The sequence below is a fragment of the Glandiceps talaboti genome, chromosome 19 (genome assembly GCF_964340395.1).
Source record: "Glandiceps talaboti chromosome 19, keGlaTala1.1, whole genome shotgun sequence".
NCBI lineage: Eukaryota > Metazoa > Hemichordata > Enteropneusta > Spengelidae > Glandiceps > Glandiceps talaboti.
The window spans coordinates 18,233,126-18,260,772 of NC_135567.1; the positions used below are offsets into that span (position 1 = coordinate 18,233,126).

Genomic DNA, 27,647 nt, shown 5'->3' on the forward strand with positions numbered 1-27,647 from the left:
GCAACGTGTTTGTGTTGTTGAGATTTTATCAGCTTCCGGACTAACCCAACAAAGTACATATTTATCTGTATGACTACATGATGCCATATACATACAATATACCTAACTGTGCCGATTCTTACTCAACCAGTGTAAACACTTTTTTGGCATTTCAAAATTCTGTTACTTGATTTGATTTGATTTGATTGGATTGGATTGGATTTGATTGGATTACTTAATTAAACAACTGTAGATTATCTTCATTAGTTTTAATTGGTACATTTGTCGGCGTTGTTCTTTGAAGTCTATTGTAAACTATTCACCGAATGTTTAAACTTTGCAGAGTATATTTACATAATATTCTTGGAGGAGCGCTAATGTGAAAAAATATTTTTTATTCTTTTTAGCACGAAATTGAGGAGCATAATTCGAGAACCACAACTCATTATTTTCCAGGAACACTTTTTTTCTATTACCCCGTGTACACACAATTTGCTTCATTGCACTAGAACTTATTGATTTGCTATTTGTTAGTACTTATAAGGAAGACGACAAAGCGACCGAAAATGTTTTCGCTTTTAAAAAAATGACAATTTAAACATGTTAGCTGTACTACTTGAATCAAAAATTTATTGCAAAAAAGAAAGAAATTTAAAAATCGGAAACATTAAAAATTTTAACAATAAGACCTATATCTATATAATAAATCGTATAACTATAATCTTAAATTTCTCTGAAATATCTTTGGAGGTAAAGCAAGTCTCCCATCTCGTTACCATGGCAACTCCGGAAGAACATCTCTTCTTAAAGATATGTATAAGTAGCAACAATGGTAAAAAATAATCAATCTGAGTAGAGAACCATCAGGATGGTCACGTGCCTACTGACTGTACATAAAATCAATTTAAAGACATCAGACAAAACACATTATACTGAACGCGATTACCAGACACAGGTTACGAGACTTGTAACATCTTTTCAATTAGGCACAACCACTTCACAAATACTACGCATCCTACCTGAAAAAATCGATTCATCTTTCGTCTGAACCCTGTTTTCCGTATCTCTTCCACTTGGAGGAAATCTACTCAAAACAAACTAACGTCTTCACTATCAAACACACGCGTTGTTTTCTGAGACACCAAAATTGCAAATGAGGACATTTTTAACCAAAATTTTGATGACGATGTGTTGATATAAGTACATCCTATGATTTTGTTCTAAAATAAAATCTAATTAGATCAAATATTCATTGGAGAGCAAAAAAATTTTCATAAAATTGGCGATCAACAATTTGGTATTGAAGAAGTTATGGATAACGTAGAACGTTACGGATATTGAGTGTAATATGAATGAGCATTAGAAGCGTTGTAATTGTTGTATGATTGCATCATGTGAGTCGAAAATGGTGCCAATCGGTTGCCATGGTTACTAGAGAGTAATGGTGGAGTAGGTCCGACCATAGCACCAGAATTAGTTGTCATAGCACCCGGTAGTCCGAATTGTTCACCAATATTGTTATGGTCTCTAACATTTCCCTGCATACTAGAAGAAGAAATGTTACACCCACCATTCTGTAGTGGTAAAGGATTCGGAGGGCTCGAACACTGAACACTTTGCAAGTTCAGATTGTTCAACGGCGACAAGACGACAAAATTTGGCTCCTGGGGTTCAAAACGAGGTAATGTTCCATCGCGATTAAATCTGAGGGTAGTTGACGACACAAAGCTGACCGCTCCGGAGTTGTTGTTAGTTTTGCCCGGTGAATACTCAGAGTAAACGTGGTCATTCCTTCCTCCGTTCTCGCCTTCTGTACATTTGCTTGTCATGTCTACACCTTCTGGTATTTGGTTGTCAACACAATTCTGATCCTTTTCAATTGCTGGACTGCTAATATTTGTATTCGCTACGGAAGACGCCTCGTTATTTGCATCGGGGCTTGCTGTAGCACTAGCTTTGATAGTTTGCCTTTTGTGTTTCATTCGGCGGTTCTGAAACCATACTTTCACTTGGCGTTCGGATAAATCTAACAATGAAGCGATTTCGATTCGTCGCGGTCGACACAAATATTTATTGTATTGGAACTCCTTCTCCAGCTCCAAAAGTTGGGTGTTGGTGAACGCAGTCCGAACTCTCCGCTGGTGCCCGTTCTCTTTTCTACATTCTGTTTGTAAACAATATACATAGAAGAATTTTTAGTCGGAAATGAAATCTAAGTTGACTGGGACAAAATGGCCGCCGACCTATTTATAGGCAAACGTCGGCTGTCAGTTGAGAGACAATGAGACATCGCCCTGAGGGTCGGAACCGTTTTAATGAATGACGGAGTGACAAATTCATTCCATGATGATTTATGGCAATTCAACTTTAAGTGACCAAACAGACAAAAATGTCTTAATCAATGGGACAACATTGCCCGAGTTATTGACATATTTTGTGAGTGGGGGGAAAAGTTGACGACACTCGACGTCAAAATCTGCAAGTTGTCATCACATTTGTAGTATATGACCAAAAGGTCATTCTTGACGTCAAAAACATAACCCTTGAAAGATTCACAGTACAAATGACTCCAAGATCTAAAGAGGGTCGAGATATGCCAAATTTTTTGACAAAAATTTAGAATAACAATAAAACTCACCCTGGGAGTCACTCTCCTCAGTTGGGGCTTTCGTCGCTTTTACCCAAGGGTACTCGGGGAGTTTGACAGTCGGCACGGCGTTGGAGCGTCCGTGAGTTTTACCATCGTGGTGTGAAGGAGCACACGTTGTAGTAGGAGTAAAAGAATTACATTCGCTGGCCGATGACTGGCCGTGGATAGTGATTGATGACGACTGGAAGACCTCATTCATTGTGCACCCTGAGCTTGTCAGAAATTGTGCCATACAGGGTTGACTTGCAATGAAACCAACCTCCTCCTCACTGTCCATCTTACGTTTATCACACCTCACTCACTTTTCAAGATCTACAGTGCACTACCACTATAACAAGACAAGATTTTTGTAACCCCTATTAAGTTCTACAGTCTTGCCAGAATTAGAAAGTTCTTACAACGCTGCACTAGTAACTGACCACTCACTGATCATGTGTTCAATATTCCACCAATTAAAAACACTCTTACTCCTGTTTTAGGCACGTTACATCATTTGCATATAACTTCAACTTGCCAAATGGGAAGAAGGCAAATGTTTTCGACCGTGGTTGTTTTAGGGTTTGGTAACGTTTTTTTCCCGATTTTCGAGGAAATATTCGTTTAATTTTGATTTCTGGAATTATATTTTTTTTAAATATAAAGTCTGTCTGCGAAGTTAAATTATTTGTTTTTACTTGTGGTTAACGAGTATAATATATAAAGAGACGTTCACTGAAGCTCACAAATCACCTTGTCAGTTGTGTGACGTCTGGTGTTTTTAATGACCCTCCAGAACACAATATTTTCACACATCAGTCGTAACTTTTCTGACCGTCATGACACATTTAGTTTCGTTGACGACTCGACGTCTTTCAAAAACCTAAGGAACTTCGCAAGTGGTCGTCTGCGTCTTTTCTTGGCGGGAAGGTGCGTCTTCTAATTTTTGATCTACACAGATCATTCTTGTGTTTGCCAAAAGTTGACATTTTGTACTGCTTGGCTGTAGTGGACAAACAGTGGTATATTTGGGGGTCAGAATGACCGTTTCTTCATCTAATATGTTTTACTCCGGACAACGATCAACTTGGGAGACATTTTTTTGCTCGTTACAAACGTAACAATGTAACCAGATCCTTTACAGGCGATCGGAAAACACACATGGCCGTCAACTTGAGATGGCCACTTCTTCAACCAACCAAAGGCAAGTATCTGAAAAAACGCATCCGGTGGTAGACGATTTCCATAAGAAGTGACATTAAGTTTGTTTGAAAGTGTCTTCAAACGTCGAAGATTACAATAGCCGTACCCCAAAAGGGACATTGCAAATGTCTGGTATAACATTTGCATGAATTCGGCCATTTTGAAATAAGTCATCATTTTGGCGTCTCTAGTCGACCTCTGCAATATTTATACATTAACACTCGTGATTTTGGTTGCATTCAGTAATATACCACCATCCATGTTTCTAACCGAAAACAAGTTAAATATGTTAAACCAACACAGTGTAGTAAAATGTGCTTTCCCTACAACATATTTTGCATTATTTTCGGTCAGAAAATGTCGGTATGTTGTAAACAATACAAAATTACTATACCTCATGACATGAATGCTTCAACTTCGTCTGTTCAACTTCTAGTTCAAGGTCAAAGCCATACATCTGAATACTAAGACAACGTGACACCAATATATATATTGGTAAACATTCTTGGGTGGGAAAAGGAACAAAAAAATTGTGTACATTATCTTTAACATCAAAGTCATAATAACAAGATCGTTATATTTCGAGGGATAAAATTTACTTATTTCTTGAAAAAATGGGTTCACTTCTTCATCTCATAAGTTTGTATAGAATGTTGAAAATGAATCAAATTTCAAATGCAGACGACAGTTTTTTTATAACTCTCAAAAGTGACAACAGACGACAGGGGATCATGACGTAGGCATATTACATAAAGACGATTATAAAATGCATATTAATTATATCGTATATGTCGCTCGCGTATGAGATTATATGATAGAAACGGGGTGTATTTTTAATCAGGCTAAAAAAGAGTGGACCATGTTCTTATCTTGCAAAATTTTGAGCCAACGTTAAAATGTGACGCCGCGCGTCCAGTCATTTGTCGCCAACGTAAAGAGCGTTTGGTAGTGTTTGTCTCGTGTTTTCATACCAAAGAAGTGCATGTTGTCCATTAAATTTGATTAAATTGGAACATGTATTCAATTGTCTTTATATGCCGTCTCAACATTTCATGCCATGACTACAGAATAGGTCATCTACTTACCTAATATTCTGACGACAACCATTGAATTTTTTTCCCGCCCTAAAACAGTCACATTTTTTCTCGACAACAGATGTTCACTCGTTTCCATCTCAAAGACAATCCAATGATTAAACGCTCATTAATCCGTCTTTCTTTTCTAAGGCGGAAAAAAGAAAAGAAAATTACAATCAAGGAAATGCATAATTATAAAAATATGAAGAGGAAAAATGGAGAATGGTGTTAGGAGGCTTGTAACACTTTGGGTGGTTGTATTGGAAATAAAGCAATATTCTAGGACGGATATACTAGTTTTATATAAATGACACCAAAGGGACAGTGAAAATTTATTGCATTATTTATATAATAGATTTATGTACGTTTGAAAACGAACCAAGAAACCTATTAATTTATAACTGACGTATAAGCAATAAGAGAAAATACCCAAATCTATCAAATTCCTTTGATTAGAAATATCGAATATATCCTGATGTATGTGTGCACCGACCGTCACCTCGCTGTTAGAAGCAGAATTGTAGTGGTCGTTCGCAAAAAGTGTTCGATTTTTCCCGCCTTAATATAGGTTGACAGATGTTCTGAATTTTTTTGCGGTTTTAGGTGAATAATGTTGGATGGATATTTTTAGTCATGCTGGAGCTAGAGAGTTTGTTTTCTGTATGCAAATTGTCAATGTTTGAAATGGTGAAAGGGCAGGACAAGATCCATTTTGTTGTAAAGAGACAAATGTCGGAGAAGATGCGGGTACTCGGCAAAGGGAGATAAAGGCGTAAGATAAATTCCTGTAGATACGCTAGGGAATTAATTTTAATTACAGAGAAGGAGAGGGAGGTTCGTTAATTATTACAAAGGAAGGTACATAATTAACGACTTAGTTAATTACCATAACAACTACTTTCTACTCCAAGACTCAGTTTAATTGAATTGTGTTAGCATCTGTTCTTCGCGAAGTTAAGTCATAACTCAAGGGGAGAGACGCGTAAATTGCTATTTATGTGCTAATGATTACCCCTCGATAGACTAGTGCTACAATTATCATGAAAGTGTGGGAAGAAGATGGACATAGGCAGATGGGCAGACAGGGGAAAAAACGGGCAAAGACGAGCAGAGACAGGTACAGGGACAACTAGATAGACAATGAAAGAGAGGAGGTACATTGAAATGCAAGGACAGACACCGGGAGAATGTTTTATGTTTAGAAGTAGATCATAAAATCTATTTTGTCACAAATTAAAGAATGTATATGCATTAACAAAATTGGTACATTTTGCTGAAAATATTGTGCCGCCTCATTTCCGTGCATGTTGCTAGAAAATGAGTCAACTTGGCGTGTTGCAATTATATGCACTCGCTATAAATTTTCGAGCTAATGTTTAGTTTTGCCTGACCCCGAAAGCAAATGTGGCATGCCTTGAAATTGAAGCAAGTTTTACTCTGAATACAATGTATGATTAATTACGACTAGGGTCGAGAGGCCAATCCTAATATTTCAGTGACCACAATTCCGATTTCAAAGAACGATCACGGCGGAAGCTATTTACGCGCGATAGGTTGAGCAGCAGACGTCTTCTGTACCAGACACCCAATTATATGAATCAAAATATACGACTTCTTCCAACTTTTTACGTTATTGTAAATCTATTTTGGACTGGAAATGCCGGATAATACGAAAACTAATTATTTGAACATTTTGGATAAAGTCTGAACACTTTTAGTGCATTTTGATAACGAAATAAAAGTACTAATTCAGTGGCTTATGTTAGAGTTGAGATTTTACCAACCGATATCATGTTTTTTGTTCCAAATTATTGCAATATTATCCTGGGAAGGGATGCAAAATACTAAATACACAAATTGTTATTAATAGTTTACTTTAAACCTAACCATATTTGCTGAAATTTACAAAAGAAAATATATCCAGATTTCTATCACATAACTCACAACCGATATTTGGCGAATCAATATTTTAAAGTTTTCTCAACTTTTTGTCAATTTCGAACAATATTTTACATGGAAATGGAAGACAAATTCTAAAAGTACAAACTGGTCTCAAAAGTTTGGTGTAACTTCAACCACAGAATTTTCAGTAAAACATGTACACATTTCAAAGACATGTGTCGCAAGCGAGCGGGGTTCATGAATCAACATTTTTTTGGTAAGTTTTTAGCATATTCTAACTTGATTTTAGACTTGATTGGGAAATAAATTCTAAATTTACATCTTGGTGTGAAATTTGGATTAAATCTGACTATATTTACGATTATTTGAGAATAATCATGTTTATATGTTTTGATATAACCTACAGTCGAGTTTTCATAAATATTTTTTTATAGTCTAACTTTTTGTAATATTCAATTCTCATTTTAGATTGAAGTGGAAAACAATGTGTAAATGCAACCACTGAGCTGAAAACTAGATCTAACTTTGACATTTTTTCAGATATTTGACAAAATATATACACATTATCAGATATTTAACAAACTCTGTGCACATTGTCAGATATTTGACGAACTATGTTCACATTATATGTTCCAAGGGGTACTTAGGTCAAAATCACTGTTATTGAATCGAACTACACTACATGAAAGTATCACAGTAGTTCACAACTTGTGTAGTAAGTAAACATCAATGACGTCAGTGATGACATCATATAAATATTTTTTTTTCAAAAAAGTAAGTATTTTAAGTTGAAAGCACCATTGTATAAAAGTATATCAGAAAACTCATTTCGATTTAGTTATTATATTGTACGTGTGTGTAGTTGAAAGCAGAACAATGTAGCCGACGGACGTACATCCACAACCCGACAGTATATTGTCATGTACCTACGGCTAGGTTTCTGTAGGTTGTTTTACAAATCTGGCCTTTATTAGAAAACTTTACAAATCACATTTTAAGAAAATATTTCCCAGAGACATATAAAATAGTGGTGTGGTGAATGCAAACGATAACATAGGTAGATAAAAATGTTTTGATTTTGGTGTGAGTCATCGTCAACAGACCAGACAAATTCACAAAGGGGTGATTTTTTGTGGACTGGTTTTACTACATCTACGATAACAGACCGCACCGTATACCTATAATTATAGTAATACTGCTTGAAGTAAACTGTGTACCGTTTTACGACTGTCTGAATTATTATCTTTACCGTTGAACTAATTGGTCGTAAAACCCGCCATGTGATAACGACACACGCGACTCTAGTAGATTGACTACATACGGGTATTTTATTGGTGAGTTTATGATTGTAGGAAATTATACGAACAACGACTAATTACAAGTCGTAAACAATAATAGATAGTGTCTGAAAATATCTTGGCATCTCCTCTACGCCCTCTGTCCCTGTTACATGTGTCTGTCTTTCTATCTGTCTCTGGCTCTATTGTCTCTGTCTCTTCTCTCTCTGCCTCTTTTTTTCTGTTTCTGTAATTCCTTGTTTGCCAAGCTGCCTGTCTGTCTGTCTGTCTGTCTGTCTGTCTGTCTGTCTGTCTGTCTGTCTGTCTGTCTGTCTGTCCGTCTGTCTGTTTGTCTACCTGCTCCTCTGCCCCCCTATCACACACACACACACACACACACACACACACACACACTCTCTCTCTCTCTCTCTCTCTCTCTCTCTCTCTCTCTCTCTCTCTCTCTCTCTCTCTCTCTCTCTCTCTCCTTCTATTAGGATGTATCGTACTAAACACTTCTTGTCTTTGCGTTTTCCTATCATACCCTGGCCCTCACTTCTTTATTCTCTATTGCAACCATTAGATGGCTTTATTATTGATAACAGGGCAACGGGTAATAGGTACGGTGGATTTGAGGTTACATCATTTTCAAATCCGATTGTGAAATGGATGTTTTCAACTCTTTACTATATCACACATATTCACAACAATTGATCATATATAACAAGAAGCCGAGATTACCAAAGCCTTTTTATCAAAGTACAAAAGTTTTATTTTGAAGGTCATTTGTAAAGCCAGTCAGACTGCATGCTAAAGTTTTATTCTTTGTATTGTAAACTGTACTAAGCACTGGGATCATTATTTTACTAGTCAGCACAGATACTGAACCAAATAACAATAAGCAGATTTTTCTCTTTCAACAGTTTGTTGGGTAAGATTTGTTTGCTAGGAATTTCAACTATTGTTTTGATTTGTTACCGTTGGATGAGAGAAAGTATATAGATGTATCGAAATGTTGTATTTTTTTTTACTTCTGGTTGTTACTTATTAACGCAAGACAAAATTTACATTGAGAGACGCAATCAAATCAACACAAAATGTCACCCTTACTTATAGTCGTGTATATATTATGTATACTAAAACTGTAACCAATACACACAACATACTTTGATACATACTTTCATGTTCTTCTTTGAACATACTTAATGAAGGTTTTAATGCTTTTGGGTCTACCCCCAAACAGTTGAATCTACACCAGTGTATAAACTGTTTTCCGTTTACTATCATTTTGGAATTTCACATTTGAAGCTAGTTGTTAATGCCATAAGGACTTAACTCCAAAAATGTAATTTGGAGAAAAGACCTAAATATATTTCTAGCACTAGGTCCCCACGTCAAATTTAAATCGCAATTTTCTGCAGCAATATTTGTCTTCAACCACGACGATTTTTGGTTAGATAAGAGCGCAAATGTTCGCAAATGTGGAGGCTTTTGAGAAATAAGTCATTTTTAGAAAATAACAAAATCAAACCCTTTTCTTTAAACTAGGCCATTTTGACTATGACCCAACTTTAATTCATGTTTATACCAGTCCTAATTATCTTTAAGAATAAAAGTTGGTCTTTTCTTAGATCAGAAATTACACTCGAACAATATTAGAATTATTTTAAAATTGAAAAATCTGAAATTTCATTTTGCCATTGCCATTACTAATCCATTCTTTTACCTCCAAAAAAGTAACATTTTTGGCTTGTTTCTAGTTAGGAACCGAGTGATTGTATATCTTACATAGTTTGGCCAATATTGTAACTATATTTGTAACTGACTATAAAGCCCAATTAACAAATACTTCAGAATATTATTATATTTTGTCATATTGTGGGCAATAGGAATCCCAGTACTTCCTGCTACTGTTAATTTTCAACTACTAAATTACAATTTGAAACTCTCCTGGCGGAGTGACCTATCTGTTGGGGAGGAAGTGTACATATGTCAGCCATACTACCAGTGGCTCTGGTACAGAATATTAGCAACTATCACATGAAATAATGCTAATATATTAAGCAAATTTTTGACGAATTATTAGTCGCCTATGGCTCAAGAAAAAGTTATATTACAATTTTTAGGTGAATGAAGTTGTTTTATTCGAAAAATAGCAAGTATAAAGGTAGCATGTGTGGACAATAGATTTGTCATAGGCAACGTTCAAAATAATCGGTTGAACGAAAAATATTCAAAAAATCAAAATAACACAAAATATTCACATTTGGTGTAGTCTGCTGATGTTAATAAAACGAATGCATGTTTGGGTTCCATTTTAAAATCTCGGTTGTCAGTAAAATATAGATTTCATCTACATGTCAATGCATGTATTCTACGCAAATAAATAGAGTGTATACCCAAATTCAAAATGGACGACTCGATCTGTCTGTGTTGTTATCGTCTACCATGATGTCACTTCAATTTAGTAGTGGATACAACAAGTTTGACTCATAAAAATTATTGTCTCTATGACAGAAATTAAATATTGATAAACGTTCAATAAATTTTATGTGTTATTTTTTGCAAATTTTATTTTCTGTTGAATATTTCGTTTTTGCTGTATTCTAGTCTAAAAATGTATAACGCAGAGCACGATTTGTGAAAATATGCCGACCTTAAATTGGAAGGCAGAAAAAGGTCTGATTTTTACAAATTTTATATGAAACGTCGTCAAATTTTAGGCGCGAATACAAGGTTTCTAATTTAATTACCTAAAATTGCGGTCATCGAAGCTCCAAGAATTTTTTATCGAGCATTTTCACTTTTTTTTAGGAAATGATGAAATGCCGCCATTATTTATTGATGTGTCGTCTGCGTGGTGTGCATGTTCTTATCATGTCTGCCCGGGATATTTACACTTTAAGGTTCTAAATTTGACATCTGTGAATTTATAATATATATTGGAAATATATAAAAATCCTCTGAGACGAATCATTTCTTACTCCGTAGGCTGTTTTCGTTATGCCGTCAAATATCACTATCTATGTGTTACTCTCTCAGAAGCTCCGCCATTGCAGTGAAAGATTGGTGTTTTGTGCATCGTTCACAGTGACTCAGGCTAATGTCATTTTTCCCGACTTGTCAACTCCAATTAGCATTTTTCAGTATTTTGCATTATTCTTACTAATATTTATAATTTACGTGTTCAAAAATCACACAAGATGCAATTTTTTTTTCAAAATGTATAATTTTTTTTGTACTTCTAGCAAGGTTTAGTATGTGGACGAGAAAAATCAATAAAAAGTACAACTTCATTCGAATGACTATTGTTATTATATATTACTTCATGCTTCGTTTTCGTAGATATATACCTTAATTTCGACACTAAAATTTAGTCAGAAATCGAATAATTTTCATGAATTTGTGGAAAAATGTGTTGTTTTAATGGCACGAATGTTGTTCATGCAAATCCTTGATTTCAAGATGGCCGGTTCATACGTTTATATGTGAGAGAGAAATGTGTACCACTACTACAAGTAATATGCCCTCGGACATTGCCCGTGCTTACGTGCAGTGGTTCAATATTCATTGTTAAATGGACAGATATGTTTACGGGTTTAGGGAACAAACAGGAAAATAAACAAAGACACACATCCTTTCAAGTATGATGTTGACATGGCAATCGAAAGTGACCTTGGCAGTTGTGCGGACTTGAAATAAAGCATTTTCTTGAAGTCGCGGGTGGGTCACTGTTCGGGTTTTACCTTTAGGAGTTGTCCATTGTTTACCTACACACGCGAACGTTAAATATAGCCACATTGTATGTGCTAATTTTAGATTTTGTAACTTGATAATTGTGACATTTGGCCATGCCTTAATTTCATGGATTTTTTACCTTTTTAGTCGAGATCAACCCGAACGTATTTGTTTACTTTGCACGTTTGATCATGTGAGGGCGAACATTAACCCCGTAACACGTCCTCACAATGAGCACGGACCACCTCGAAACGAACAGCAGCACTTTTAAAGCTTTTTTATGGAATAGCCACGAGATTTGTCATTTTAAGATCTCAATTTTGTTACAAATCCATCAATAAATACGTGGACTGACACTTTTATCAAAAATGAAGAGGAAAATTTGCATGGATTGATTTTGACGACAATTAGGTCAGTATGAATTTGAGAATGGTGTCGGGGCAGGTTTACCATCTTGTTTCATGTTGATCTTGGGCATCATTACCCACAAAGATTGAATATTAATTATTCATACTTCGTGGTTTTGTCGTAAAGTGATCAATAATGTCGTCGTAAAATGGCTTTGACCGTTATATTAAACAAAATAAACACTGGTGATGAGTTGTCTACGTACAATCGAAACTGTCGTCAAAATGGACGTGAATAGAACCCAACAGTGGCTGTTACGGATTGTCATGATCAAGGTCAAATTTAACACGGCCTGAAATCAACAGACTTGAACTTGTAGTCATGACAGAACCTATCATCGATGCATTTGTAATCGAAAACAACCGTGACTGTTTGTGAAAAAATGTCGAAACTTTCCTCGATTGGCAAATGGGACGCGCATGCGCAAATATTAACTTAGATTTTAGTATGTTTATAGCAATCCAACCAAGTTATTCGATTATATACAGAAGAGCCTGAACAATCAGAAATGGAGCAAAGAGTAATATTAAAAGCCGTACCGTGAAATCTGATTAATTTTGACGCGGGAAAAAAGTATCGGCAGAATGGACAGCTGAGCAGTAGGAATTGAGCGCTAATACAATGTGACAGCTATTCACAATGTGAGCACTAAACCCATGATGGACGAGAAACTCATCACTTTCTGAGCCGTCCTCCATTTTACTTTACCACACACAGACACATGTATTTGACAACATTGTCGGATTGTTTCACAAATTTCTCCGCCTAGATATTTTGTCGGGGAGGGCATCTCTAGCGTTGTTGTTTTTTCTGAAGTGTCTGGAATGAAAAATCACATCTATCGTGTACAACAAGCGTAATGACGTCAGAAGTGTAAGAATTGTCTTACTTCTTGAAGCCACAAACTAAGTGTATCTCCAATGACTTGAAATAGCGCCATTTATGTTTTTATTAGATTCCCGCTGACATAGGTAATTTATTTTTCCATTGCAACGACAAATATTGACAGAAGTAGCAATTTCGGTTGATGGACAATAATGGTGTGTGTTTTCCATTTTAAGACGATGCATTCTCTTCAAATCATAAATTTACATGTGCAGGTTTCACTGTCAGACAACTAAGTTTAATTTATTTCAACCGGCTAAGGCTTATATCAGATTTCCTGTAAAGTTTGAACGTTTATTCTGGTGCTTATTTGTATTTGTAGAATTAGAAATACAAATCGACCGAGGTTTCTTACTCTAAATTTTTTCCCGCTAAAAACATGTTGACGACGTCAACATGAGAGTTTTGCTAATTCTGATACAATCAAATGAATCGTGTTATGGAAGAAGCTGGTAAAAAATAACTCCTGGTGGATTTTTAGCCAAATTTTGTTGAAATTGTCATCTTCATCAATGATAATAACTTCCCGCGCAAATATATTGGCGATAATTTATAATGTTTTATAGATATTTTAAAACTGCAGATAAATGTTGTGTTGTAGATATACAAGAAATTGGTATATGACCAAAATCTGTACTGAAAAGTGAAGAAGTGTTTACGGATTTCCTAAATATATATTTCGTTCGACATGTTTGCTCCTTTTCGGCAACAATCATGAACGACTTTTTGTGTAAATTTACATAACCTTCAGGCAGTGAATTGAGATATCACGAGGGGAATTCGTTTCGAATAATTGGGGAAATTCAGGCGAGGCACCTTGTCAAAAATGAGGAATTAGTAATGTTGTTCAGACGTCTCTAAGCTCCCAGTGCATTGTCGATTGAAGAAGGCTTCTTCACGATGAGTGACAGGCGAGATAGGGCAAACTACACAACAAACTCTTTTGGAATATCAACCAAGAGTCAGAAGAAAGGTAGCTGTCATGTTCCTGGCATATCGCTGCCATCTTGATCGATGAAAATGGTCCTGACCTTTGACACGAGAGACAAACCCTCTGATCTTCTGAAAGAGAAACTTTCTGACGCTCTTTCTAAGTTACAAATTCGCTACCCCCTCACCCCAGCCTAATTAGTCATTTCTCACCCTACGCTGGGCTTAAAAACCAAAACCACAGAATCGCGACCTGACCTAATTTGGCATACTTCCAATAATCATGTTTTTTCCAATTATACCGTGACTGTAAAAATATATAAGATTTCTACTAATGCTTGCCTAGTACGCATTCCCCCCAAAATACAATTTCCCACATAAAAGTTTTCAGAGACGGTATTAAAATTATGTGATTATAGCAAGAGATTTCTCACGTGACTCTCACAACTTTATGAATTTGATTTAAAAATAAAAACACTTTTAGCTTTTACACCGTGACTAAATGCAAGCTGTACGATGAAGCGCTGTTGAAAGTTTGAAAGTGTCGTCTGCGCGAACTCTGGCGCCAGACATATTCTTTGTCAAATATTTTTCGAATTCTTCAGTTCGTCGAATTGACTCAAGTTGTTTTAGGATCAATCGAGTACCAGTGAAAATAATCACACGCCCGCGCAAAGTACAAACGAACAAACTAAACAATCTAAGTGTCGCCAAGCAACGAACAAACAAACCGTAAATAAATACGTATAACTGCAATTTCAGCCATTGGAAAGAAAGACTAAAACAAAATTTCAAAATATAGTGATTTTAAATGTTACTTGATGGTACAAGCGGAATATTGCTGAGAACACGAACAAAGCGTTTATGACACAAAAACAACATGAAGTGAATTTTCAACGTATGTTGCAATATTCTCTTCAATGTTAGTATTCTTTCTATTAGGTATGTAAAATCTACTGTTTTAGACTAAATTCGAACCGGAAAGCATAACAAAGTTATTGAAAACGACAATTTCTTTAGGGATGATTTTGGCGGGAATCATTTGTAGGCTGAAATAGCCAACAGCAACTGTCACAACACGACACACTTCTCATGCACTTTACAAGCGTACCAATATTGAAGAAAGTACTCCTGATACTTAGAACGTAGATTACGATAGATTAGGTAGACGTAATAATCAGTCTCGTCGAGAATCAATAACATTTATCATACTGTACGACAAAAACAACTCTTCCGGGTCTTGCGAAATCTGCTTTGTACTTATCAGTACGAAATTACAGACGATGAAAGATGGCAGACAAAACAAACCCTTGCCTGAAGAAGATTTGACAAAAATGGAAGAACGCCAAAGTAATCTAAACAGCAGACGACATGCAACATTTTACCAGAATTTTTATCACATTTTCTATAGTCGTGTTTAAAAGGAACAGATTATGCCGAAGGCTTTAAAAAGTTCGTCTTTTGTTTCGGAATGTTGCTCGTAAATTTGGTCGGATTTTCGTGTCGGGCGAACAAGCGAAAACAATGTAGGGTGATATTAACGCTTGGTTGCTCCAAGATGACACTGTCATTGATTTTTAGCTACGATGATGTATTTCTTTGCAAAGCCTGATTTACGACTCATTCAATAATTCAGCGGTGACACGTTTTTTCATTTCTCTTACAGATGGGTAGTCTCCGAGTTTGTCGATATAAGGCATCCAAAGGCAAGGCTCTACACAACTTTATCTTGCACTCGCTGGGCTATGATTGAATACATGACAGCATGAAGAACCACCTTCAATCAATTTTTCTAAATACTTTATTAACCTATTTAATAACTCGCACTTTCTGACCGAATAATTTGACACATTTATTTTCTTTCTGAAACTTTTTGACACATTGTTACTTTATTTTAGATTGGAATCAAAGACATAACACTTATTTGTGAACTAGTGATAAAATTATAACGTTATTTTCCCGCCAAAAGTATTTGACACAAAAATATCCTTTTTATGTAAATTTTGACAGCTTACGAGTTTATTTCAGAATGGAATAAAAAATATGATACTTTACTTTTAAACTTGTGTTAAAATTATAACGTTACCTTTCCAGCCAAAATAGTGGACACAAACTTTTATTTTTCTAACAATTTTGAACACAATGCGACATTATACGAACTAATTATTTATGAATTCTGACGATTATTATTTTTAAATGTGATCATTTTGAAAATTGTGAAAAAGGAAAGACTTCTCTGTATTTCTGTAGGATATGTCGAGTGCAACGCAGAGCAGACGATGCATAGTTCCTTATTGTCCTTCCCAGGTCAATATTCATCTTCTCGTCATAATTAAAAAGAAAATGGCGACGGAAGGCAACTCAAGGTCTTGGTATAATTCAAGTGTTATCGCGCCAACCGATACGCCGTGCAGGTATCAATATCGACAATGTGTGAAAACACTTAGTCAGTATCAATTAAGTGCTAACCCTTTTCTTCTATTTTTAAACTCTCTTCAAATTTGTCAGTTGGAATGTTATTGGCCCAATTCTGTTACTTATCATATGATGATTGAAACTATTTGATGCCTTGAATGAAGTGATCATGAAATATGTATGTATGTATGTATGTATGTATGTATGTATGTATGTATGTATGTATGTATGTATGTATGTATGTATGTATGTATGTATGTATGTATGTATGTATGTATGTATGTATGTATGTATGTATGTGTGTGTGTGTGTGTGTGTATGTATGTATGTATGTATGTATGTGTGTGTGTGTGTATGTATGTATGTATGTATGTATGTATGTATGTGTATATATGTATGTATGTATGTATGTATGTATGTATGTATGTATGTATGTATGTATGTATGTATGTATGTATATATGTATGTATGTATGTATGTATGTATGTATGTATGTATGTATGTATGTATGTATGTATGTTTGTATGTATATGTATGTATATGTATGTATGTATGTATGTATGTATGTATGTATGTATGTATGTATGTATGTATTCGTATATGTAAGCTGTCGATCACTAAAACCGATACTTCAGTTCAAGAGGGTTATGTGACAGCTAATGTCCCTACGCACACGACAATTTGATTTATAACGGCATATCTGCGAACTTTATAAACAGAAATTCATACAAGTCAACGTTTATATGTCCACTGCCACCATCCCCTCTGTCACTACCAACAGTATAGGTTAAGATTATCAAATACATTTAGAAGGTTAAGACAAACTAAACCTTTTAGAAAAATAAAATAAACGAGTAAATTATAAACTCATATTTTGCATCGGTTACATATTTTTATTTAAGAACTATTATAATAAAATGCACGAGCCAGGTTCTACGAAAAATATGGTATGTATACCCTGGTCGTTCTACGTCTCGGCAACGCGCGTCTATGCCACGACAACGCGTGCTTACTGATTTGTTGTGCTATGTTCGAAATATGAGTCAAAATGCTCGAAATTGGCATTACATTCCCCGATTTTTTATTTCATATTACTGGCGATGGAATAATTATACTATTCCTTAATATTTTTCTCCATTTAACCGGAAAATACACGTGAGGAAAGAATTGTCACTACGAGTCGCTAGACGAGTAGTGACAAGGGTCCTTCGCTGAAGTAAAATATTGGAGAATAACATCTTGTGTTACGTTGTAAATATTGCGTCAGAAAGTGGTGTTCACCTTTATCACATAGTTCATGTGTTCCAAAGTTTATGTGAAAAAGGGAAGTTAGAAAGTTTTATTTGAAATTATATCAACAAGATTTTGGCGGGAACTGACTTGGTACTACAATATAAATATGACGTCAGAAAATACTATAATGTCCCTTTTGACAGTCGTGTTCTTTTCTTGTATGATGACAACTCACACTTTCATCAAATGTTTAAAAGAAGTAGAAGTGATATTTTCAGATGATTTTGGCGGGAAATAACTGGGTACTACAATATGAATATGACGTAATAAAGTTGTACAATGTTCCAATAATATAGGCGCGCATGCTCCTTTGTTTTATGAAGTGACGAGAGTAATACAGGAAATGACACTGTGCTATAACTATGACGTCACAAGCGTTATAATTCGTCTTATATCTATCGTTCTGTGTTGCATGACGTCACAAGACAAACTTTTTTCACATGCTGATGTTTTAAAGATGATTTTGGTGGGAAATAGTTCGTTCGGCCTACAACATAAAGATGACGTCAGAAACTATTTGAATCTCTTTTGTTCTTTTTTTCGCATGAAGCTAGTAGTAAACTTTCACCATCGGTATTATCAAGTATATGCGAGGGATAATCGTGTGAATTATTAACGAACCTCCCAGGAATTTGGTCGAGGGCAGAAAGTTTACGATATCTGTCAATACTATGTCATCAGCACAATGACGTGCGACCAATCCACACAGCTGACACAACTGGTTTCGTCTATCAGTTGAGATCACAACAGTTTCACAATCTGTCGCCTATATTTTCTTTTAAATGTTCAAAAATAAAATTGACCCAAGAGACATAAACATTTTTATCAAATTTTTCGCGATTTTTTTTACCGAAAGTAATATGTCGGCAATTTACATACAGGGGCATTTTTAATAGGTCATAAAATATTTGACCGGAGCATTTAGGTTGTGCATAAAATATCATATTTCGGTTCATGAAAAGGAGAAATTTTGCATACGTTTGTCGACATACTTTATATAAAATAGATGACTTCGAACAAAATTGTTACAGTGTATCACTTTAATTTTTTCAAGTTGTATACAAGCAGACGACCAGTCACGTGTTGAGTAGTAAACAGATACGTCATCAGAGATGACCTAAACTGATTTTTGCAACTGTGTAATTGAAAAATTGTCCTTAACACAAAAAATGATTAATAACAAACACAACACTGTGCAAAACATTATGGAACCTTGCAGCCGACAATTTGTGACATGTGCATAAAATCTGAAGGATGATAGAAAAGAGTGTATTTTTTTTTCAAAATACTATGGAACTGGTCAAAATAATTGTTCTCCATTTTCTGTCCTTTTTTACATTTTATGTTCATGCAGCGTCACACAAACAATAAAAAATGTTTTTATTCAAAATTAGTTAATTCTACACACTCTTTCAACGAAAAATCGCAGAAATAATACGGTTTTACACTGAACTGATTTTCTAGTACGATTTTTTTTCAGAACACACTGACTACCAGTATCGTCTGTACATAAAAAAATGCGTTTGGTATTTTTACCAGCTGTCTATTTGACGTGGAAATCCCTCGGTTGTCATTTGTGACATGATTGGGGCCTGACCTTGCCTGAAAACAATTACTCAGGAACGTTTGCAGAAGTTCTTGTTTACAAGTTGCCAGCATCTAACACTATTGGCAATGATGAATGAGGTACGATATCAAGTCGTGAACACAAATGGTAGTGCGGACAGATTGCAACAACACAACTTTTGCATTCTTCAGTTTGACTATCTGACATGCGTTACAAAAAATAAGAATAACAAAATGTGGTCGATTTTCCGAATAATTTTGGCTAAAAATCATCAATTTAGAAAACAAAATCTTAGACAAGAATAAAGAGGCTATATTGGTAAATACTGTAGTTACAAAAATGAAGAAGTTTCATTTAATTAGTTCAAATATTTAAATTGAGTTCAGGTGTTAATTCGTATATTGATACTACCTACTTGTTGTTGTTGTTGTTGTTGTTGTTGTTGTTGTTGTCGTTGTTGTTGTTTGTCATCTTGTGTGTGGTAGTTTCTCTTTTTAGAATATACTTTATTTAAAAATGAATGTGAAGAGCATTCTGAAGTTTGCTTTCAAAATTTACCAAAATAACTCGACTTTGTTTCCTCTGCATGTGCATGTACCTATGCACTGTACCTATGCATGTACGTACGTATGTATGTATGTATGTATGTATGTATGTACGTACGTATGTATGTATGTATGTATGTATGTATGTATGTATGTATGTGTATGTGTGTATGTATGTATGTATGTATGTATGTATGTATGTATGTATGTATGTATGTATGTATGTATGTATGTATGTATGTGTACGTATGTATTTATGCATGCATGTATGTATGTATGTATTTATGTATGTGTGTGTATGTATGTATTATGTATGCATGTATACATGTATATGTGTGTGTATGTATTATGTATACATGTATATGTGTGTGTATGTATTATGTATACATGTATATGTGTGTGTATGTATTATGTATATGCATGTATACATGTATATGTATGTGCACATATATACATTTGTTTATTTATGTTTGTCTTATTATGATTTGTTGTGAATTGTTTACCGTCTGTTTTGTTACCTTCATAAATGAATTTCCAAAATAAACTTGGCATTCCACTATATTCAAAATTAAGAGCTGTTCTATGTAATTAGTACATAATGTCTTGGAGCTACATGTATGTACGTTACCATGGTGAGAAATGGGTCAACTGATTACGACGTATGACCGATTAAAGTTCAAATTACTGATATGCTAAGATTTTCCGTCACCCCGGCTTCATCATTCTGATTGTAGTTGTCATTACGGGTTAAAGTTCATAGTGTCAGCGCCAAAGGTAGAATCGTTCACACCAGATTTTGAGAGAAAAATACCATGTAGTGTTAAAATACAATAATGAATAGTCTACTAAGTTTTCTGCAGTTTCTTTCACTGTTATCCAAAAAAATGTGAATTTTCTGTTGAGATTTAGTAGATCCTGAGTTGCAGACGATAAATACACAAAGCGAGAAACTCCTTACTTTCGATGATATGGACACATTTTTTAATATGCAAATGAATATCTTGTACAACAACAACAACACACGTAAACTACTGAAAGGTCACAAATAGAATTAGCAAGCTTATTAAAGACGTGTAAAATTGCAAGAATAATAGCATACAAAGCAGACTATATTTACCACATCCCTTCAGTATCAGACATTTCATGCACAAATATGGAAATTCTGTTTTTTAAATTTTTTGTAAATGTGAGTCACTTTTACATCAAAATTTTGACGACAATTTTCAAATCTGGAGTATTTGTTGAATTCTAGCCTAAAATGATGTTGCTTTGTGATAAAAAATTACAAAAACACAGAAATTTGTATTCGAACAATTTAGGACGAGAAATGTCTGGTATTGAAAAAGTAAGACAAAAGTACCGTTCTAGAATACAACAAACAACCGAATACAGTAGCACGATAAGTCATACATGCAAAATCGATAAACTTTCTTTTAAGACGTCGGCATCACAAAAACACAAGATTGGCGACTTTGTTGTCTGCTGGTTAACTTGCAGACGACAATTTCAAACTAGTCTGCAGTTGCTAAAAAGAGTATAAAAGCAGGGTACACTTTTTGACAAAATGTTGGGCAAAATCAATTTTTGACAACAAATATTGACTGTCTTAAAGTTGGTATATTGTGGTAACATAACAGATTCTTGACACAATTTTCTTTGAAAAGCGACTGTGACAACGCAATTCTTATCTTCGAGGTTTGAAAGTCATACCATACACTTTATCAAGTTTACAAAAAATGTTTGTAAAGAAACATTCCTCGGAATGCATGCCTCCTTATAGATGCTCGAAAACAAGAAAATATGGTCTTTCAAAGCTCTAGATGAGTTTTTCACTTAAAGTTTAAATATCATCGTCTGGTGATTGAGAGAACTACATACTTTCTAAAAAATATCGCAGACGCGTGGCTCGCTAAGGAGTGGTTAGTCTAAAAATGAAGGCTACAGTTTGGTCGTACGAATAATTCTAACGAGGAATCTGAAAGTAGAGAAATTAGCCGGCAGTCTATAAAAAAATTAATAACCCTGTTTAACTTATAATATCTCGTGGCAGACATATTACTGCACACGTTATGAGGTAGTACCATAAAAACCTTGACTCACCGTCAGAGGACGCCTGGCAACTTTAATATCATGAATAATATTTTATATGAAAAATTCTGTAATTAATCGCTTTTTTGAACAAAATGTTAACATCGCTTAACATATAAGGTTTGTGTCTTTGGTTCCCATCCAGAATAAATGTAGATATTTGCAAAAATTGTTGTTGTTTTTTGAAAAGTTGATTTTTCGATTAATGTAGGATGGCGGGAAAGTGGTTTTACTAAAGAGATCTTTTTTTTTTCAAAATTATGTTCGGTTTGAGTTCGAGTTTCTTCTTTGATATTGCTGATATTCTTTATAGTTGCGTTAAATCGAGTCCAGCGTCTGTTTGTTTTGAATTATTGTAGTTGTTGTGGTCTGCATTTCCATAGCAACCCTGAGATTTGTCATGGTACTGATAATTTTGGGGCAGCGTGACATGATTTGTGTGGGTAGGCGCTGTTTCTGTCGTTTCAACCAAACTATAGTCTCTGATTTCAGCCTTATTATAGTTCGTTGATCGTGAAAGGTTATCGTAGTTAAAAAGTTTATCACTAAGTCCTCGTTCCCGGGCTTCTTTTTTGAACTTCATTCGTCGATTTTGAAACCAGACCTTGACCTGTCGTTCTGTAAGGTTCAGAGTGACGGAAAGCTCTTCTCTTCGAGATTTTTGTAGGTATCTGCTAAATCTAAACTCCTTCTCAAGCTCGACCAGCTGCGATGTACTGAAGTTTGATCTCATTCGTTTGGAGTTTGGGTTTACAGATTTGCCATGTATTGCAGACTTGTGTTGCATTCCTGGATCTGTGGAAAGGTAGAGAGAGAGAAAAAATGGTTCAAAATATCTGAAGCGAAACTCTAAACTCAAAAATTGGGAAAGCGGAAAGTATGCAAGCTTGCATGAACATCTGTTTACGATTTGTAATAGACATTCGGCCGTCATGGTTTTGGAAATGTCAAAATTCTGACGTTTCCCACATTGGGCTAGACTGTAAGTATATTTTCTTGTGTCAGGAATGGTGACTGTATAGATGTTCACTGTCCTTGAGAAAATCATCTCACAGACTTGACCATTTGTGACGTCAGTAGCACGTCACTCACTCGCAATGCCTATCAAGCACATATCTAAACTTAATTTTTGTGATTTTTTGTGTCTATATTTGAACTAAATTTTCACCGGGATGCATTAATGGAGTTATTCCTATAATTTGGGTCTAAAATAGACTTAAATTATTATAAAATTTTCGGACAAGCAAGAATTTGTGTCGAAATAATGATAACGTGTGTGGCAGCAAACTACCAATAGCATTTGTGACTCATTCAGTTTTAATCCAAAATTTGCCTCAATTCATAAAACAATTCAAGTAATAAATAGAACCATAATGTTTTGCAGAGAATGCAGACGACACAAAATCAAGAACTTTCGCGTTAAAATAATTGTGGATTTATCTTATATTCTCTTATCAAAACATTGTGGTCTTCGGGAGTTCAGACTCTCTAGAAATATTGAACAAACAATTAATTTTCTCTCAAAACCAATAAAAAACCCGCTTCTAATATCATCATGATATTAATTGGAGTTATAGTTCACCCTAGAAGTCATGTTTGTAGTATGTGTCCTTCAATGAGATTGATTAAAAGGTCGCCCAGTTTTCTGGAAATATTGCGTCAGTATTACACGTTTGTTTTGGTGTCTTATGGTCTACCAATTCTTTCCGAATACATACTATATTTTGAATTCAAACTCAAAAACACAATCTCTTAGAAAATTGTCAACAAATTTGCAAAGATTATACATGTATTTTAACCATTTTTTTCTCCAAAAGATATCAAAATTCGTGTATCGGATATTTTGTCACTGGGGACCGAGCAAGATGTCGTCTGCTCAAAGCGAAGAAACGAAACGCCATAAATCAACCGCTATGTACTGACAATGCTCCCTCGGACAAAATTGAATTTGAATTTTAAATTCCCTTGATTTATGGTCGTTTTGTTGTCCTCCATTGACGGTCTCCTCGTAATTCAAGTTCTAAAAAATCTGTATCCTTTACATTCTCTGACAAAGGGTGATTTAAATTTAGACTATTTTTAGTGTCACACCGATGTCGAATTGGTTAAAACATGAAATCTGTAAACGAATATTCGTGAAAAGTTTCCAATTTGACGCATATCGGTATATTTTTTTCACGATGTGTGTCATTCTAATATTGTAAATAGAGCGACACTAGTCGTGACAAGTTTTGTTCTATTTTTGTCGAATTCGAACAATAGGTTGAAACAAATGTCAGATCCGTACAAACTGAGACTATTCTTTTTTATGGATGTTCAGTTAATTTCGTGACAGGAAAAATGTTTCCTTTTCTTTGTTGTTTGATCTCACTCATTCCGTTAATCGACTTCCAGCACAAGACCCAAGGTTTTGATAAAACTGGAGAAAGTTCAACATCACATTATGGCAGTTTTGTCAACATCAGCCAGAACATATTATAGACCACATTAAACTGAACTAGAACAAAATTATTGCGTGTTTTTAATCTCAAAATTGGCGCGAAGTTCTGCCTATTTGTTTTGCGATATTGCCAAACGAAGCGACAGGGCCGAGAATTAATGGCTGACAATAAAATTGTGAATAATGTAATCTGTATCATCCCTGTGTCACTGGGAATCATTCATTATACTTGGCATTTCACGTGCAAAGAGTTGTTGAATAATCCCGCCTTGTTTTGACATTCGTTTGCCTTTTTTGTCGAATTCTTACATAATTCCTACTCTTTATCAACGAATGTGAGATCTGTACATACCGAATGACCATTCTGGACCAAAATAAAGGCGAATTTAAATAAACATTTACAAATTTCTAATTTTGTACTTGAAATTTGTGAACGACTACTACAATATACGGAACCAACTTACCTGACTGTGCTTTCGGGTTGTAATTGTGTTTGTTGTCTGTCATCCAAGGGTAGACTTGATACGATGGGGACGTTCTCTCGCTGGCTGATTTGACAAAGGACTGGTCGGGAATGCCTTCGCCCGTGGTCAGAACGCCCGAGCTTTGCGTATTCAAGGCGAACCCAGCACCATTACCGGGCGAGGAGGTTGTTTCTGTATCATAGCCAGCCACGTTAGTGTTAAAGTACACGGTACTTTGTGGTGACGAGGCATTGTGCGTTCGGTAATTGTAGTTCCCATAAAGATGACGATTGTCATAAGGTTCTCTTTGCATTTCTACCGCGCGGAAAATATAACTCACTGAGAAACTCTTGACATTGTCACTGACTCCCACTATGCCAAAGGTCACGTGATTATCTTGCCTTCCAATCAAGTCTCGTATAACAGGGGTATTAGGGAGGACTCACGATGCGGAGAAGAATGCGAATCAAACACAATTCTACCAACTCACAACTACTATACAGAGAACAGACTTGACATAACTGATTCTGTGTGGTATCTTTTGATTAAAATTTGATGGAAATTTTGGCGCCCATAAAATCTGAATGTCGTCAAAATTTTGAAAGTGTCGTCAAAATGCGATAACGCAGCCTACTACAGGTGTGTTTTCGTTTGGTCAGCGTCCAACAAGGTCTAATTTGCATTCCTATATTACTTTAAATATGAATAAAAAAAGAAAACACTGCACCAGATTTTCATTTGTTAGATCTGCAAGAGTTAGACACAAAATAAGATACCCGAATATCGATTTAATTTTGCGTGGGTGATGATAGTGACAAACATTTGGTGAAAAAAAACCCGTGACATTTTATAATGTTTGCTACCATCTCTTCATTATACGCTGTCACCATCAATCACGGATCTTACTACTTCACGAAATTTACGTTTATTTAGTGATTCATTTGAATAAGAATTTACCCTGCCTTGAGATTTGAGAACTTTAGATTGAATATTGACCAGAGAAAACAAAAGGCGGGAGTATTTTCCTTCATTGAGGAGGTTTAGAAGGAGGAGGGGAGAGAAGTAGGTTAGTCACATTGTAGGGGACGTGAATTGGACGGATATTACATCGCACGGTTTCACACCCTAATGCGGTACATTTGTTTTATCATTTAAACAACACAGTGGTAGCAAAATCCCAATGCGGGTAACAAATGGACGAAAGGCATAAAAACCGTCTAATTTTCTTTTCTATACTCCAGGGGGTTTCTTCGTGATCGCCCATCGCCAGCTTCTTCAAGAGCAATGGCTTATTAGTTGAGATCCCACAGGGGAGCCATCACCGAGTAAAGCTGGGTATTTCAGCGTGGTTGTGTTTACTGTGCGCTGATAGTGGTCAAACGACGTACTGATTTTGTCTGACTCAACCAATGTTTGAAACGCTATTAAACCGGTCCACAACTCCACTATTTCCTTTCTGAGTCAAATCCAGTCATCAGCAATGACATGAATCACCCATTTTTGTTTACATCATCATTATGCAATATTTGAATTTATACGGCCATAATAAAAATTCATATTTTCGATATAAATGTCTAAGCGCGAAACAAATCTGAGACATGACACTTTTCAATTCAGAATCCTTCAGCTTCTTTCCCCCTTTCAAACTCTTCTTTAGAGGAGCAAACGTAGGTTACCATAGCAACTTTAGGTGGGTATTTTGTGCTTATTAAAACATCCCTGTGATATTATACTTACTGAAAAATCTAAACATAATTTAGAATTGACTGAACTCAAACTTTGAATTTAGGAATAATACAGGAATGATTCGATGACGTAATTTAGAGTACGTCTATGACGTAATCTTCACTGATAACACCAGACGACGATTTTGAAGAATTGAAGGTATATATCGACTTTACGATTATGTAAGAATGGTAACGGTTTTATTACCTTTTTGAAAGCATTTTCGCTTGCGTAAAATGCCTTTAAACTTAGCTTGTGCCATTTTAGCGCAGTTTTCACTTTCAGAACATGTTATTTTCATTGAGTGGAGGCACCTTTTCACAACTTTCAGCAACATGCATTGGGAGCGCATGATGAAAGGCTACCAGTGTAGTTTCATTTGGAAATATTGTCATTCGATAATCGTCTCAAATCTTTTCCTAAATAAGAAAGGGAACGAGATTGTGAGGGGTAATTATTTGAGTAACGAAGTAACTAACTGCTAGATATCCTAGAATTCACATGGGACTGTTATCACATGAAGTATTAAAGTAAAGGGCGCGATAGAACTCGAAAGTGTGTTTTTTTTTAAAACAGTGAGCCATGTTGTGAGGCTACATGCAGTGCATTTTTTATGGATTTGTGTTTGAAATGATGACAATCTATGATTGGAACAAGCAAAGATGATTATTACATCGCCGAAAGGGAAATTTCAGATGTTGTTTCGAATCCCATGAGGTGCCATTATTGTGATTAATCCATTCTGTGGCGTTCCCGCCAAAATAGTCTCCAGAAATTGTCGTTCTATAAAAAAAATTGGTGAAAATCGAGTTTATTTTGAACTGCCATAGTCTTATCAGCAAATTGAAGTGTTTATGAAATGACATAATGTTGTATGCTCATTTCCCTCCAAAATAGTTTCCAGAAATTGTCGTCCGATAAAAAAATGTCGACTATCTACTTTTTTTTGAACTTCAATGTTCTTTTCACCAAATTGAAGTAAATTGAGATTGTTCATTAGATAATATAATGTTACAAGCTCTTTTCTCGCCAATAAAAGTGACTCAACATTTTCTCAGGTTGTATCTTGGACTTAGATGATACTTTCTC

The 27,647-nt window shown here is 35.3% G+C and overlaps 2 protein-coding genes and 1 long non-coding RNA gene across 10 annotated transcripts in view; 1 reads left to right on the top strand and 2 right to left on the bottom strand.

The window, feature by feature from the left end:
- Window positions 1-461: 461 nt before the first annotated feature.
- Window positions 462-27,647, bottom strand: part of LOC144449951 (uncharacterized) — a 99,140-nt gene continuing 71,954 nt past the window's right edge. For all 8 annotated transcript variants that reach the window (XM_078140517.1, XM_078140511.1, XM_078140510.1 and 5 more), the window contains 4 exons: window positions 4,894-5,029; window positions 4,203-4,312; window positions 2,618-2,957; window positions 462-2,143 (listed from right to left, as the gene is read on the bottom strand). In XM_078140517.1, the coding sequence (XP_077996643.1) occupies window positions 1,308-2,143; window positions 2,618-2,906 (1,125 nt within the window). In that variant the 5' untranslated portion in view covers window positions 2,907-2,957; window positions 4,203-4,312; window positions 4,894-5,029 and the 3' untranslated portion in view covers window positions 462-1,307. The remainder of the gene's footprint in view (window positions 2,144-2,617; window positions 2,958-4,202; window positions 4,313-4,893; window positions 5,030-27,647) is intronic.
- The window catches only part of LOC144449955 (uncharacterized), a 34,759-nt gene continuing 10,480 nt past the window's right edge, over window positions 3,369-27,647 (top strand). Inside the window, exons 1-2 of the long non-coding RNA XR_013482198.1 lie at window positions 3,369-3,535; window positions 15,688-15,727. This is a non-coding gene — a long non-coding RNA (uncharacterized LOC144449955). The remainder of the gene's footprint in view (window positions 3,536-15,687; window positions 15,728-27,647) is intronic.
- Window positions 20,788-26,381, bottom strand: LOC144449953 (uncharacterized). The gene is made up of 2 exons (XM_078140519.1): window positions 24,834-26,381; window positions 20,788-22,724 (listed from the first exon to the last, which is right to left on the bottom strand). Exons 1-2 carry the CDS (start codon window positions 25,144-25,146, stop codon window positions 22,237-22,239), a joined length of 801 nt encoding a protein of 266 aa, XP_077996645.1. The 5' UTR covers window positions 25,147-26,381; the 3' UTR covers window positions 20,788-22,236.

What these genes read in the sequence shown, in the direction of transcription:
- LOC144449953 (XM_078140519.1), bottom strand. Translation starts at nt 25,146, where the DNA reads ATGCAAAGAGAACCTTATGACAATCGTCATCTTTATGGGAACTACAAT. An exon ending in CAACCCGAAAGCACAGTCAG is followed by an intron (nt 22,725 to 24,833) that starts GTAAGTTGGTTC and finishes ACCTTTCCACAG; the next exon opens with ATCCAGGAATGCAACACAAG.